Source organism: Narcine bancroftii, chromosome 8, assembly GCF_036971445.1.
Source record: "Narcine bancroftii isolate sNarBan1 chromosome 8, sNarBan1.hap1, whole genome shotgun sequence".
In the NCBI taxonomy this organism is placed as follows: Eukaryota; Metazoa; Chordata; class Chondrichthyes; order Torpediniformes; family Narcinidae; genus Narcine; species Narcine bancroftii.
The window spans coordinates 44,447,185-44,462,227 of NC_091476.1; the positions used below are offsets into that span (position 1 = coordinate 44,447,185).

The 15,043-nt window shown below is 41.9% G+C and overlaps 1 protein-coding gene across 6 annotated transcripts in view; it reads left to right on the forward strand.

Annotated features, from left to right (window-relative positions):
• Positions 1-15,043, forward strand: part of mcf2a (MCF.2 cell line derived transforming sequence a) — a 111,871-nt gene that overhangs the window by 48,396 nt on the left and 48,432 nt on the right. For all 6 annotated transcript variants that reach the window (XM_069893538.1, XM_069893540.1, XM_069893539.1 and 3 more), the window contains 5 exons: positions 1,918-2,067; positions 4,270-4,385; positions 9,469-9,583; positions 12,608-12,727; positions 14,517-14,708. In XM_069893538.1, coding sequence (XP_069749639.1) covers positions 1,918-2,067; positions 4,270-4,385; positions 9,469-9,583; positions 12,608-12,727; positions 14,517-14,708 — 693 coding nt within the window. The remainder of the gene's footprint in view (positions 1-1,917; positions 2,068-4,269; positions 4,386-9,468; positions 9,584-12,607; positions 12,728-14,516; positions 14,709-15,043) is intronic.

The window sequence follows — 15,043 nt, forward strand, 5'->3', positions numbered from 1 at the left end:
AAACTGACTGTTGCCCCAGTGAAACTCATGGTTTCTAACTTTCCAGTGCTTGTGGATTTTTGAGTGAAGTAATTGAGAAACCATGAAATTGTGGTTGTTTTTAAGAGATTAGCAGCTGGCAAGACTATGGGACAATCTGTTCTTTTTATGGCCCCAGAGCTGATTAATTTCCTGATTAATTTAAAGTTGACCAGTTGTGAGGGCATCGGGTCTCTTGAGATTAGGCCAATTTTTTTTGTAATTTCATTCTCAAGTCCTTCAACTGGGGCCTGTGGAAAGCGAGGCTGTTCCAGCAGTTTGAATTAAATTTCGACATACAGCGCGGTAGCAGGTCCCACGAGCCCATGCCGCCCAAATAACCTACAACCCACATAAGGTTTTGGAAAGAAGGAGGAACCCAGAGCACCTGGAGGAAACAGATGTCGACGTAGGGAGGACATACAAACTCCTTACAGACAGTACTGGATTCAAACCCAGGTGCTGTTATAACATTGCCATAACTGCTGCGCTATCCAAGCCGGCCATTGGTCAACTGAGGATCAAAGCATTTATATTACTTCAATTAAATAGGAAAGTCTGCAGATGCGGGGATTGAGTCCCACGCACAAAAGTACTGGAGATACTCAGCAGGTCTGCGCAACATCTATAGAAAATAAAGGGTAAGTAAAGGTCAGGTATCATACTTCGATGAAGGGCTCAGGTCCGAAAAGTTGGTTACCTTTACTCTCGAGAGTTGCTGTGTGACCTGCTGAGTTTCTTTGTCAATTGTTTTAGCCTGCTGGTTTCCAGAATTTTGGTTAAAATGTTTTGAATATTCCAGTTCCAGTGGGAAGCAGGGGCCTCTGTGTTTGACAGATTTTTGAATGATGGGAGAGTTGGGTTTGCAGGGATCAGGAAGAGGAGTTGAGTGGAGCAGCCTGTGATCTTCATGAACATCAGGACTCCCACGAGCTTATTTCTTTAGAGTGTGACATGCCTGAGTGTACATGTTGGCCAAACTGATGAAACTCTGCTGTGCGCTGATATTTCTTCAACTGTTCCAGTGTGATGCTTGCATCTTGGAATCAGACTTTTTGGATTGTCCAGTGTAAATAATCTCTACTCATCCCCTTCCTGTTTACTGAAGAATGATGATTATATTTTGATTAATCTTTTGGAGCTTTCCAGCGTGTCAGATGTTATTCATCATCCTCCACCAAAACTGCTATATGGCTCCCTGACTCACATTTTTTGCGATAGAGACTCATGGAATGTTGATGTATACTGGTTCTGTTAAAAACACAGAATTGCTGGAGGAACTCAGCAGGTCTCGCTGCGTCCACAGGAGGTAAAGAGATCTCACCAATATTTTGGGCCTGAGCCTTTTTTCAAGGCATATCTTTTATTTCCTATGGACACTGAGTTCCTCCACCATTTCCATGTTTTTACTACAATCACAGCATCTGCAGACTTTCGTGTTTCACTACATTCTGATTCTCTTAGAAAGCAGTTTAATTTCCTCATAACCAAGACTCAATATTTCAATGGAATTGCCCGCCTTCAGTTTGGTGGTTCTATGAAGCTTTGATTTTCTTTTTCAATGTTTATCCAATCGCGGTCACGTCATTCACTGAGACCAGTTCCCTCTGAGTTTATGTGCTGTTTGTTGCTGCTTTGTGATGTTTTGAATTTGGTATGGCTCACCTGTTTGATAAAGGCTAGCGCCATGCTCTGTGTCCATGACATTGTCTAGACGATCAACATGTGTTTGGAGCACAAATGGTTCTGGATCTGGTGGTATGGCAAGATTTTGGCCTCTGGATTGCGCCTGAGCAAAGATGGGATGAGCCTGCCGGCCATTGCAGCTGGGCTCAGCACTAAAGTGGAGATGGTCTCACCCACTGGTCCTTGTTCACATCAGCATCTTTTTGTGCTCAGGCTATTGAGAGCTTCGCTGTGATGGTGAAGGACATTGCCCAAATGCTGCAGGCTTTTGGCACAGATCTGGCTGAAGCAGAACTACCCTGTGATCTGCATTCCGTGGAGAACCTGCTGACTGCCCGAACTGAGAAGTACAGCCAGCTGAAGGTAAGCCTGGTGGGTGGTCCTGGGTGACCACCTGATGGATAAAGGGAACACTGGAATGGGAAGTGAGCAGTCAAAAACAATAGAAATGTATTTGGTGTGAGGTCCTGATGCGGAGTGAAAGACCAGGTTAGTCCCACGGTGCAGAGAAGATTTACCAGGATGTGGCCTGGATTGGAGACTATGTCTGATGATGGAAGGTTGACAGAGCTCAGGATTTTCTCTTTGGAGTGAGAGATGACTTAATAGAGGTCTACAAGATCATGAGAAGCATAAGTGGACTGCAAGCACCTTTTCCCCAGAGTGACAAGCGGTCATCTGTTTAAGGTGAGTGGAGGAAAGTTTAGGAGAGATGTCACAGGTAAGACTTTTTGCACAGAGAGTGGTGGGTGCCTGGAATGCATTGCAAGGGTTGGGGGTGGAGGCTGGTGCAATAGGGACATTTAAAAGACTCTTAAACAGGCACGTGGATGTAATAAAAATGGAGGGCTATAGGTGTGAGGACGGGAAGGATTAAATTGCTGTGCAGTAGGTTTACATAGGTCAGCAAACATTCCATGGATATGCTGGGTGATGTGCTGTTTTAATTTGGAGATACAGCACGCCAAGAGGCCCTTCCATCCCATGAACCCGCTCTGCTAATTTACACCCATGTGATTAATTAACCTACTGACCCATACATTTTGAAGGGTGGGAAGAATCCGGAGGAAACCCAGACAGGGAGAACGTACAAACTCCTTACAGACCCGGGATTCAAGCCCGGATCGCTGGTGCTAACCACTTCGCTAACTGTGTTGCCCAACAGCATTTTACTTGTTTCTCCAGTTTTATAGCAGTTGCAGTTCCTCTTATTTTCTCAAAGTATAGCTGGAGTGGTCCTGAAGGTAGGGGCTTCAGTGGGTGTGAAGAGATTGGAGAGTTTTTGGAGATCACTTCCCGAATGGAAATGCCGAAGCAGACAGGAAATTGGGTAAAAGTTCAAAATTATAAAATGTGTATAAAGGGCTGAATTGTTTTGGCAAGGAGCCAGGGGTAAGAAGTTATGGATTTAGGATCATTGCAAAAGCACTGGATGGGAGACGTGGCGATAAATAATAATGTTGCCAGATGCTGGGGTCGAGAGCAGTACCAATAGTGCTGGAGAAACTCAGAGGATAGCATGGCATCCTTGGGAAGTACCAAGTTTGTTGGTCCGGGCCCTTCATTAGGATTTCTTTGTTTTAAAATACAGGGAGTAGCTATGATTATAAATGCACTGCGTCAAACAGCAGATTAAACAGAGGAATGTTTAAAAACAAAAAGAAATTGCCAAATTTGGGGTAGAAGGGAGAATGTTTGGACCATGACCTGCTGCCCTGCATGGCTCCGATTCTTCTGGTGCGCTGCAGAAGGAATCTTGAATCTGATCAAAATCATGCAGATGGTGTTTTTCTGTTGGGGGAAGAATAATTTATCATTGTTGTGGCAGAGTCATTGGAGCAATGGAGCAGAACGTCACTCTCTGTTAGTTCACAGACCACTTCTCCGCTTGACCACACTGAGTGAGGCATTCCAGAGCTGAGTTAACTCTGCCCAGTTACAGGACCACTTTGAGATCAGCCTTTAAATCAAGGTCTGGCTGTCCAATGAATTTAAAAGTTAAGATTTATTGTCAAGGTGCAGCGATCAAGGTTGTTTTGCAAGCAGTTCAGCTGACATCTCATGCCTTGTACAAGTGAGATGCAGTATAGGAGTGCAGAGTTATAGAGAGATGGTACAGAGCAATGACCATGCCATTTTAAAGTACAAAGTTCATAATTACAGTCAGAGTACATACATGCCATCACATACAACCCTGAGATTCATTTTGGGGTTCATTCAAGAGTTTAATAATGGTGGGAAAGAAACTGTATTTGAATCTGTGGTGTGTGATCTCACAGGATGGAGGTGAAGAAAATGTGGCTGGGGTGGCATGAGTCTTTTAAAAAGTTGGTTGTTTTTAATCAAGGTAATGAGAAAACATCCCCAAACATGATTTTGAACCATATTTTTTGCCTCAACTAACATCACATAATAGCTGTTGAACAACTATCAAGGTCTGTCTTCATTTGGAAGGTGCTCAGAGGAGGTGGAAGGTGCCATACAAATGCATCTTCTTTAAGATGGGTGGGGGTTGAGGAACCTGCTGAGTTCTTTATTCAGCCTGCTGTTTACTGTTTTGCACAGAATGACGTACAAAGAGTGATCAAGGAGGGTGAGCTGCTTCTGACCAACCTCATGGATCCTGATAGCAACACGGAGTCTGACCCAGAGAAGGATGGAGACCAAGCAACAGTGAAGAGGTGGGCCAGGTGGAAATGCAGTGCAAGGGTTGTTCAAAGAGCTGGAGGCCTCAGCAGGTCGGTCAGGCAGCATCCATGGAGAGAAATGGACTGTCAACATTTCAGGTCAAGACTCTTCAGATAGAGTCCCAATCTGAAACATTGACCATTCCTCAGATTGACCCGTGGAGTTTCTCCATCTTCTCAATGTCTGCTCAAGATTCCAGCATCCGTAATTCTTGTGTTTTTCTACGTTGAAAGAGATTTTGATTTAAGTTCACTTTGTCTTCTTGAAAGACCACACACTCGTGCACACATTCTGACTCTCACAGATGTGCACGCCCTCATGCACAGGATTTCCAGGCTTTTAATGGATAAAGGATTGGGAGGATGATGGTCTACCCCTCACGCCTATTCTCACCATAAAATCACAGCTGATTTGGTTTTAACTTCTCCCTTCCCTCCACAGCTGGGATCTCTGAATGAGTAAAAATCTCGTATTTAAAATTAGTTGCTATGACAAAATGTTTCCAAACTTAAGTGTCAAGATGGTTGTGTCACAGTTCATTACATGGCCTAATCTTAGACACTTCCACGCACAAAATAGCTCTCTCTTATCCATCAGCTTCTCCTCAAAATCCATAAACCTTGTTCAGATCACTCTCCCTATTTCCATTGCACTCTCTCTCCTGGCCATGATGTGCTGGAGTTGAATTCTCACATCTCCAGACCTTTAATTGGTACTGCATGCAGTAAACCAGCCATTCTCAACAGGGGCCCCACCCACCCCCCCACCCCTCAGGGGCCACAGCCCATTTGTAAAAGCCTTGTTTTCTTTCCTCATGTAACAAATATTTTTAAAGTTTGTAATGTAGTCAGGAGGAGAGAAGTACGGAAGAAACCAAAACTTGATTCTTCACAGGGAAGAGGGCTTACACTTTGAGCAGAGTCCTGAGAGGGGTGGGGGAGTCCTGATGAAAAAAAGACTGAAAGTGGTGGCGATGAGGAAAGATGATGAAAAACAACTCTGCTCATCCCAGGTAGAGATTCAGTGATCTTGACAGAAGGCCATCGACATGAAACCCTGGCCTGCTTCTCTCTTCATAGCTGCTATTAGTCGGCGAAGGATTTTTTGTTTTCCTTTTGAATTTCCTGCACCTGCTGCATTTTGGTTTTGGTCTAGCTACTGCCAAATAACTGCATATGGTGGCAGTTTTTGACACTCTGGTTATTGTCAGCTGAGGAATAGCGGTTGCTGTCTAGTCGATGGGGCGGCACGGTTGCCGTAGCAGTTAGAGCAATGCCTTTACAGCGCCAGCAATTAGGACAATGGTTTGAACCCAGAGCTGTTTATCAGAACTTTGTATGTTCTCACTGTGTCTGCATGGTTTTTCCCAGGGGCTCTGTATCCTTCCACCTTTCCAAACAAAATTTAACGGGGTGTAAATTGGGTGGCCCAGACTCGTGGGCCAAAAATGACCTGTTACCGTGCTGTATATGTAAAAAATGTTACAAAAAGTATATTGCAGTTTTATTTAAAAAAACAGTGGCCTGAGTCTTGCATGGGAAGATTGGGATCTACAGATTTGCAGATGCAGGTAAAAGGAGTGGTAGAGGAGGGACAATAGTGAAACTTTCTGATAGCATAGTTGGCTGATGGACATGTTGGTGAAACTGGGCAAGAAATGAATGGGTTCAGTGAAAATGTACACGGAATTGTCTGCCAAAATTACTTAAATCTGTGTTGAGTCTGGAAGGCTCTAGTGTGCCCGGTGAGAAAATGAAGTGTTGTTCCTCAGTTTTATTGAGTTTTCTCGAAAGTTGATAGCAGAGTGGAGAACTGGAACACAAGACAAATGGAAGTCTCGGGTGCCCCTTGCAATGTGAACAGGAGTGCTTTACAAATGGTGGCCCAATCTACATCTTAGTTCCCTAGAGTAGAGAAGGTCACATTGAGATTAGTGAATGCATTGCACCAGAAAGCCTCAGCTTCAAGTAGGAAAGGTGTGCATTGCATCTCCTGTGATTGTGTGGGACAGTGCTGTGGAGTCTGGGGGTGTGGGAGGAGTGGAGTGAACCATTGGCCTTAAGGGGATGGTCCCTTTGCAATACTTAAAGGGGCAAGGGGATAAGGATGTCCTCAGCTGTGGGGTCACAGGTGCTGAAGAAGACAGAGGAACAGACTAAGATAGAGCTAGATAAAATAGGGGAAAAGGTACCGGAACATATACTTTATAAGTGGGATGAAAAGCTGGTACAATATAAAAGCTCACCAGTATTGCATCATTTACTCAATATATGGAAGAAAATTCACTTAGAAAGGAAAGAAACAAATTACCAAATAACAAAATTATTATTGACGCAAAATCAGCTAATCCATTTTACAATAGATAACCTTTCCTTTAGATAATGGGAGAGAAAAGGAATTAAAAGAATATAAAATTATTTTTTGGGAAATAATTTATTAACATTTGAACAGTTGAAGTACAAATATGGAATAACATGGTACAATGTTTGCATATCATCAATTGAAAGCTTATTTAAAGGATAAATTGGGAAGCAGACTGAGATTACCAGAAGGAAGCAGGTTTGAATATGTGATTACAGACACAATGATAATTAAAAGATTTATAACGAACATGCACATCACGCTGCAAGATAAGGAAAATGATGAAACCCAAACAAAAATGGGAAAAGGATTTAAACATAAAGATAAAAAATGAAACATTGGAAAACTTATGTTCTGGAACTATGAAGAATATAATAAACACAAGGTTACGTATGATACAGTATAATTGGTTACACAGGTTATATATCAGGCCCAAAAAGTTTTAAAAAATGGGATTCAACATTATCAGATAGATGTTTTCGTTGTAAGAAGGAAACGGGAGCAACAGTACATGCAATTTGGGCATGTGAGAAAGTGAAAAAGTTTGGGAAGATCTAAATCAGGTATTAAATAAAATCACAAAAAGCAACATACCAAAAAATCCAGAGATCTTTCTTCTAAGTAATATTCTTCTTCTTTTCTTTGGCTTGGCTTCGCGGATGAAGATTTATGGAGGGGTATGTCCACGTCTGCTGCGGGCTCATTGGTGACTGACAAGTCCGATGCGGGACAGGCAGGCACAGTTGCAGCAGTTGCAAGGGAAAATTGGTTGGTTGGGGTTGGGTGTTGGGTTTTTCCTCCTTTGTCTTTTGTCAGTGAGGTGGGCTCTGCGGTCTTCTTCAAAGGAGGTTGCTGCCCGCCGAACTGTGAGGCGCCAAGGTGCACGGTTGGAGGCGATATCAGCCCACTGGTGGTGGTCAATGTGGCAGGCACCAAGAGATTTCTTTAAGCAGTCCTTGTACCTCTTCTTTGGTGCACCTCTGTCTCAGTGGCCAGTGGAGAGCTCGCCATAGAACACGTTCTTGGGAAGGCGATAAGAAGTAAGAAATTAGGCCTCAAGCTGGATGAAGCACAAAAAAGATTTATTATGATAGCCTTAGCTGTAGCAAAAAAATGTACATTGTCAACTTGGAAATGGGAAGAGAGCCTGAGAGTACAGCAATGGTACATAGAAATGAATAAATGTATTCCACTGGAAAAAAATAACATATAATTAAAAAAATAAAGTCACATTATTTGAACAAATTTGGGAACCGTACATGGAACATAACAGAGAGGGCTAGCCTCGGACCTCCACCCCCTAAAATGATAAGACAAAACGACTTGATCCAGTGTGTAAAAGTAGATGACACATTTTTCTTGTTTATTTTCATTGTGTGAAGACATTGTTTAATGGTTTTATTGTATTGTATATGTTGAACATTTAATGGGCTTGGAGGGGAGTGGGAAGGTAGGGGGGAAAAAAGGGAGAAAATGCTACTGTGTATATTTAAGAGGGAAATGTTTGCATGTATTTTGGTTGATATGGTTCACAGTGTGAAAAATAAAAAAATATTTAAAAAAAAGACAGAAGGATGTTAGGGCTGGTGGATTGGAGGTTGAGGACAAGGAGTGTCCTCACCTTGTCCGGTGGGAGTGAGAGGCAGGAAATGTCAAAATGAGGTTCTGTGAAGAACATTTGGAGAGAACCTTTGGTTGAGGATAAGCAAAATTGCATTGGAAGTGTGAGAGGCAGCAACACTCTTGAAACTACCTGACTGCCACTGGGGCTATTGTTCTTCAGTTTAGGATTTAGCCCTGGTTGGGAGGCTCTGAAGATGGGTTGTGATCGTGCAGGTTACCTGAGAGTGTAATTAAGGCACGCAGCTAATCCCACCTCACTGTACTTCCTTCCTGCTCAGAGGGAAGTCTCTGCTTGGATAAATGTGCAGAAGCCAGAACATGTTACACAGAGTTAAACAAATATAGTCTGAAGATACTGGGGTCAAGTGCTGGAGAAACTCAGCAGGTTGCACAACATCCAAATGGATTCTAGAGATGCAGCATAACCTGCTGAATTTCTCCAGCATTTCTGTGTACTGCAACCTTTAACCTGGGGTTGTACTGTAAGTTTCTGCTTCTGGATAATCTACGGTTGGTTTATGAGATGGAAATAGAAGAGTATGTTCGAGATGTTAGAGAGGTCCCGGGTTTTGAGTGAAGAACTAACACAGGCAGCAATCTATCTCCATTCTTGAAAAGTTATTCATTATTATGACTGTAGATTGATGGGCATGGTTTTGATGTTTTGTTACCCTATTATAGTGCTGTGTTTGATGGTTTGTTACCCAGTTGCACTGCTGTGTTTGATAGTTTGTTACCCAGTTACACTGCTATGTTTGATGGTTTGTTACCCAGTTGCACTGCTGTGTTTGATGGTTTGTTACCCAGTTGCACTGCTGTGTTTGATGTTTTGTTACCCAGTTGCACTGCTGTGTTTGATGGTTTGTTACCCAGTTGCACTGCTGTGTTTGATGGTTTGTTACCCAGTTGCACTGCTGTGTTTGATGGTTTGTTACCCAGTTACACTGCTATGTTTGATGGTTTGTTACCCAGTTGCAATGCTGTGTTTGATGGTTTGTAACCCAGTTGCACTGCTGTGTTTGATGGTTTGTTACCCAGTTGCACTGCTGTGTTTGATGGTTTGTTACCCTATTACACTGCTGTTTTTGACAGACTCCTGGCCCAGCTGCATGACATGGAGACTGCATTTGATGGATTTTGGGAAAAGCATCTCCTTAAGCTTGAACAATGCCTGCAGCTATGGAGATTTGAACAGGCTTTCCAAGAGGTAATTGCCTGGTCCCAACAATCTCTGTTGTGAATTGATCCCCTTTTATCCTGAAGTTGTGCTGCCTTGTCTTAGATTCCTCTACCGTGGAAAACATTTTTACCATATATACTCTGTGCAGGCTTTTCAGCCTTTGAATGAGTATAGTCCAGGAGTCGACAAACATTCCTCACATGTAAACCCTTTCATTCCTGCCATCATGTTAATAAATCTTCTCTGAACCCTCTCCAATGCCAGCACATCTTAAATAAGGAACCCAAAACTGTACACAGTATACCAAGTGAGATCTCACCAGCATCTTGTAGAGTCTCAACATCACATCCCTGCTCTTGTCTGCTATTCCTCTGGAGATGAATACCATTTTCATTTGCCATTTGCCTTCTTCACCACCAGCTCAACCTGGAGGTTAACCTTTAGGGTATCCTGCATGAGGACTTCCAATTCCCTTTGCACCTCAGAATTTTGTATTTTCTCCCCATTTAAATAATAGTCTGTCCATCTATTTCTTCTACCAAAGTGTATGACCGTACACTTTTCAACATAATGTTTCATTGGCCACCTCTGCTCATTCTCCTAATCTAACCAAGCTTTGCTGCAGCCTTTTGGTATCCTCAACACCTCCTGGCCTACCGCCTATTTTGGTATCAGCTGCAAATGTAGACACAAAGCCATTCCATAATCCAAATCATTTATGAAAAAAGAAGCGGCCCCAGTACCGACCCCTGCAGAACACCACTGGTAACCGGTAGCCAACCAGAATAGGATTCCTTTATTCCCACTCTCTATTTCCTGCCAATCAATCAATGCTCTCTACCCACACTAGTATCCTTCCTGTAATTCCATGGGCTCTCATCTTATTTAGCAGCCTCATGTGTGGCACCTTGTCAAAGGCCTTTTGAAAGTCCAAGTACACCACATGCATTGCATCTCCCTTGTCTATTCTACTTGTGATCTCTTCAAAAAATTGCAGTAAGTTTATTAAGCATGATTTTCCTTTAAGGAAACCATGCTGAATTGGGTCTATCTTTGCATGGACTTCCAGGTGTTCTGTAACCTTAACCTTGATAATCAACTCCAACAGTTTCCCAACCACCAATGTCAGGCTAACTGGTCTATAATTTCTTTCCTGCTGCCTCGCTCCCTTCTTAAACAGCCGAGTGACATTTGTAATCCTCCAGTTCACCGGAACCATGCCAGAATCCATTGATTCCTGGAAGATCATTACCAATGCCGTCACAGTTTCTAGAGCTACCCCCGTCAGAACCCAAGGATACTCCCATCCTGTCCAGGAGGCTTATCTACCCTTTAGACCATTTAGCTTCCTAAATACCTTCTCTCTTGTGATCTTAACTGCACTCACTTCTCTTCCCATAGACCCATTTATCCTACTAAAGTCTTCCACAGGGAAGACTGATCCAAAATATTCATTCAATTCTTCTGCCACCTCCTTTGTCTCCCATTACAATTTACCCAGCGTTGTTTTCTCTGGTCCTATGTCTACTTTTGTCACTTTGTATATTTAAAAAGACTTTCAGTATTTGTTAACCTCATTTTATAATTCATCTTTTCCTTCCTAATCTCTTTTTTAGTTGTCTTCTCTAAGTTTTTGAAAGTTTCCAGCTCTCTATCTTCCCACTAATTTTTGCTTCCTTGTCTGCCCTCTCATTTGCTTTTATTTTGGCTTTCACTTCCCTCGTCAGTCACAATTATCTCATTTCAAATGGCGCAGAAGCTATTTGGTTCAAACCACAACATGCTGGGATAACTCAGCCAATCAAACAGCTTCTGTGATGGAGAAACCAGTAAACTCAGCAACCCTTCCTAAGGAGTGGGGGAAGAGTGGAGGGTGTCAGCTTCGAAAGGAGAGCTGGGGGGTGTGAGGCAAAAGACTACATGGAGATGGGTTAAGGCTGATCAGGTGATAAAGAGCATGAACATGAGACCATAAGGGAAACATTTCCTTCAGAGGGCAATTAGAAGATAGACAGTGACTTGTTCATGACAATAAATTCTGATAATACCTCCATGTCCTGTACACAAGATTATAAAAATCAATGCTATCATCAAAGCTAAATTAGAAGAGATTGTACAAGATAAAATGGAATGAATTATCGGTGTCCATCTTGTCACAGCATTCATCCTCATGAGGGGTTGACAACATTGACAGAGCCTAAAGATGTGCTTCTGTTATAGTTCACACACTGGGTAGAATGTGCACAAGTGGTGACTGTAATACTGGCACGTCACTGGCTTTTACTTCCTGGAACCGTTCATTGGTTTCCAGAGTATTTATTTTAAATGTTCCTTTATTTTTCCTTGGATTTGAGCCCCTCGATGGAGGGTCTCGGGAGAAGGGGCAGATTGGAGCAAAGGTTCAAAGGTCCCTTTTATTGTCATATAATAAGACAAAAAATGCAATGCATGATATTTTCCTGCTGTAAGCATTTGAAGAGTTGCCATGAGCATTACCCAACTCCCCTGCCGCTCAGAGAAAGAGAAGCAAAAGAGAATCCTTTCAGAGTCATCGAGTGTCCATGGAGACCCCTCCAGCACACCTGCGGCCACTAAATCCGCACAATCTCTAGTTCAAACCTTCGGCAACCTGAGCTCCAGATCGAAACCTTCTCCTTTTGAGAGCCCTTCTTGCCCTCGGCACCCTCTTGAAATCCAGTTCCGATACCTGGTTCCCATGAGCCAATCCAACATCTTGTGGCCTGGTGCAAGTTGCCAACAGCCTACAGGAGATGGTCTTTCCCCATGGCCTTTATTCTTGCAGACATCATGTTGCTGTAAAGTGTCCATAAGATATAGGAGTTGAAATTGGCAATTCAGCCCATCGATTCTACTTTTGCCACTTAACCATGAGCTGCTACGTTTTCCTGTTCAGCCTCACTGCCCAGCCTTCTCCCTATAAAAACTCATCAATCTCTGCCTTAAATACATACTAACAGTGATCTCATCTTTGGGAATATTTCCCCAGTTACATGTCTTTTTGAGCAGATTCGTTTTAATTTGTTTCCACAGACAAAGATGGCCCTGGATTATTTGTTATCTGAGGAAGGAGATATTCCTGAGACTGGAGCAAGTGTAGCTCGCACAGAACAAGCTCTCCGTGATCTAACCACCTTCGATGAGCGATCTCAGGTAAAGTGAACAACCTGCAGCTTAATTCAATAGGATCGAACACATTCTGAAGCAATTAATTTGCAATGATTGATTAGGGCAGGTCAGAGTCTGGTTAGCTTTCAAAGTGTTAAGAACAAAAAAACCAAATCTTTTTCAATCTATACCAATTTTCATTCCCAAGTTATTTTTTGATTCACTTGATGTTCTCTTCTATATGGAAGGGTAAGCGCCCTCGTCTGAATAAAGTCTTTTTTCAAAAATCTAAGAGGAACAGAAGTGTGGCGCTACCTAATTTTAGATTTTATTATTAGACGGTCAATATTGTAACCTAATGTTTTGGTTACATTTTCAGAACTGAGTGGAATGTCCAGTTTGGGTAGCAATCGAGTTGAACTCTGCTCAAAACATTTCTATTTCAGCACTTCTTAGATCTTCACTTTCTTTCTCTTTAAATAAATCAATCGACAATCCTGTTGTCGGGCACACTGTGAGATTGTGGGTGCAGTTCAGAAAATGCTTTGGACTTCACAGTTTTTCTCTTTCAAGCCCAATTCTATCCAACCATCTTTTCCAACCTTTGCATGATCTTATTCTTCATGAATGGCACTGACTGGATATTGAACATTTCAAAGATTGTTTTATTGATAACGGTTTTGCATTATTTGAACAGCTTTCTGAAAAGTTTAATTTACCAAATACTCATTTTTTTAGATAAGTGAAAATCATGCATTTTCTTTAATCTCAGACATCTAATTTTTCTGGGGCACCTGATACGAACATTGTTGATGTATTTTTTTAGTTCACAATTTTCTCGCAAAGGTTTAATATCCATTATTTATGATAAGTTGGTGCCTCTCTAGTTAAAATGAAAAACATCTGGGAACAGGATTTAAATTTTCCATTATTGGACAAGGTCTGGGATTTAATTTTTAAGATGGTTAATGCTAGATTCTTTTGTGCTCGTCATTGTTCGTTACAATTTAAAGTTGTGCATAGGGCCCACATGTCTAAAGTTAAATCATCTCATATCTATTCAGGTGTAAATTCTTGGTGTGATAAATGTCAGAGAGGAGAGGCTTCTTTAATTCATATGTCCGGGATGTGTCCCAGCCTTGAAAAATACTGGAGTGGTGTGTTTCAAACGTAATCCTTAATTTAAATCTAGAGCCTAATCCTTTAGTCGTTCTTTTTGATACAACTGGAGAGGATGATGTTCTTTTTACCTCCAATCAAATGTCATACTCTGTCTTTTGCCTTTCTTTTGGCCAGACTTGCAATACTGCTTAGATGGAAGGATGCTGCCCTGCCCACTCACGCTCATTGGGTGAGGGGCATTATGTCCCGCTTACATTTAGAAAGATCCGTTACTCAATAACTCAAATATAAAGTTTCTAATGTTGTGTCGACCATTTCTGAATTATTTTCACAACCTCTAGGCACAATATAAATCCTGAATTTCAGTATTTTGCCATTTTACTCCAGGATCGAAGTACATTTTTAAAAAAAGTCATACAACGTTGGTTTGGGGATGGGGTTTAGAGACACGGCTATCGGAGATAAAATTATTATCAGATGCCCTTTTGTATTATGGATGCGCTCTATACACCTTCATATTTTGCAGTGTAATTTGTCGTTTTATTGTGTATTCCATAAATCTTTTGTACATATATGTTTATTTGTGAAAAACCAATAAAAATATTAAAAGAGAAAATAAAGAACAGGAAGGCTAGATTTGATGCTTGTGCATTCAGTGATCGTGTAGAATCAGACCCCAGGTTATCTGAACTCTTTATCATGTTCTTGACAGGAACTAGTCAGAGATGCCCAGGATCTGATCTCACAGGGTGACCAATTGATATCTGACCACCATTATGCGGAAGATTTGATCTGTGAGAAGTGCAGCGAACTCCGTCATTGCTGCAAGGACTTGCTTGATGACATGAGAAGTAAATACCTCACACTGAATAAATCGCTGGAGTTACACATCAAACTGCAGCAGGTGAGCTAACATTGAGCTTTATTTAATTTACCCCCAATGTGATTACAGTTTTTTGAGACAGACGGGAGACCACAGATATTGGGCTCTGGAGCATCAAACACTCCGCTGGGAGATCTTGCAGCAGCAGTGGGAGGAAAGGAATAGTCAATGTTTCAAGTCGGAACCCTTCGTCCAGAGTCTCGAGTCAGAGTTCCAAGACTCTGCAGTTTACGACACAAGTTCACATCATTCCATATATACTTGTGTAAAAGTTGAATTTTATGGTCCATTTTTATTGCTAAATTTATGGGTCGACTGTTACTTTTGAGGGGCTGAAATTCACACTAGAATCAAAA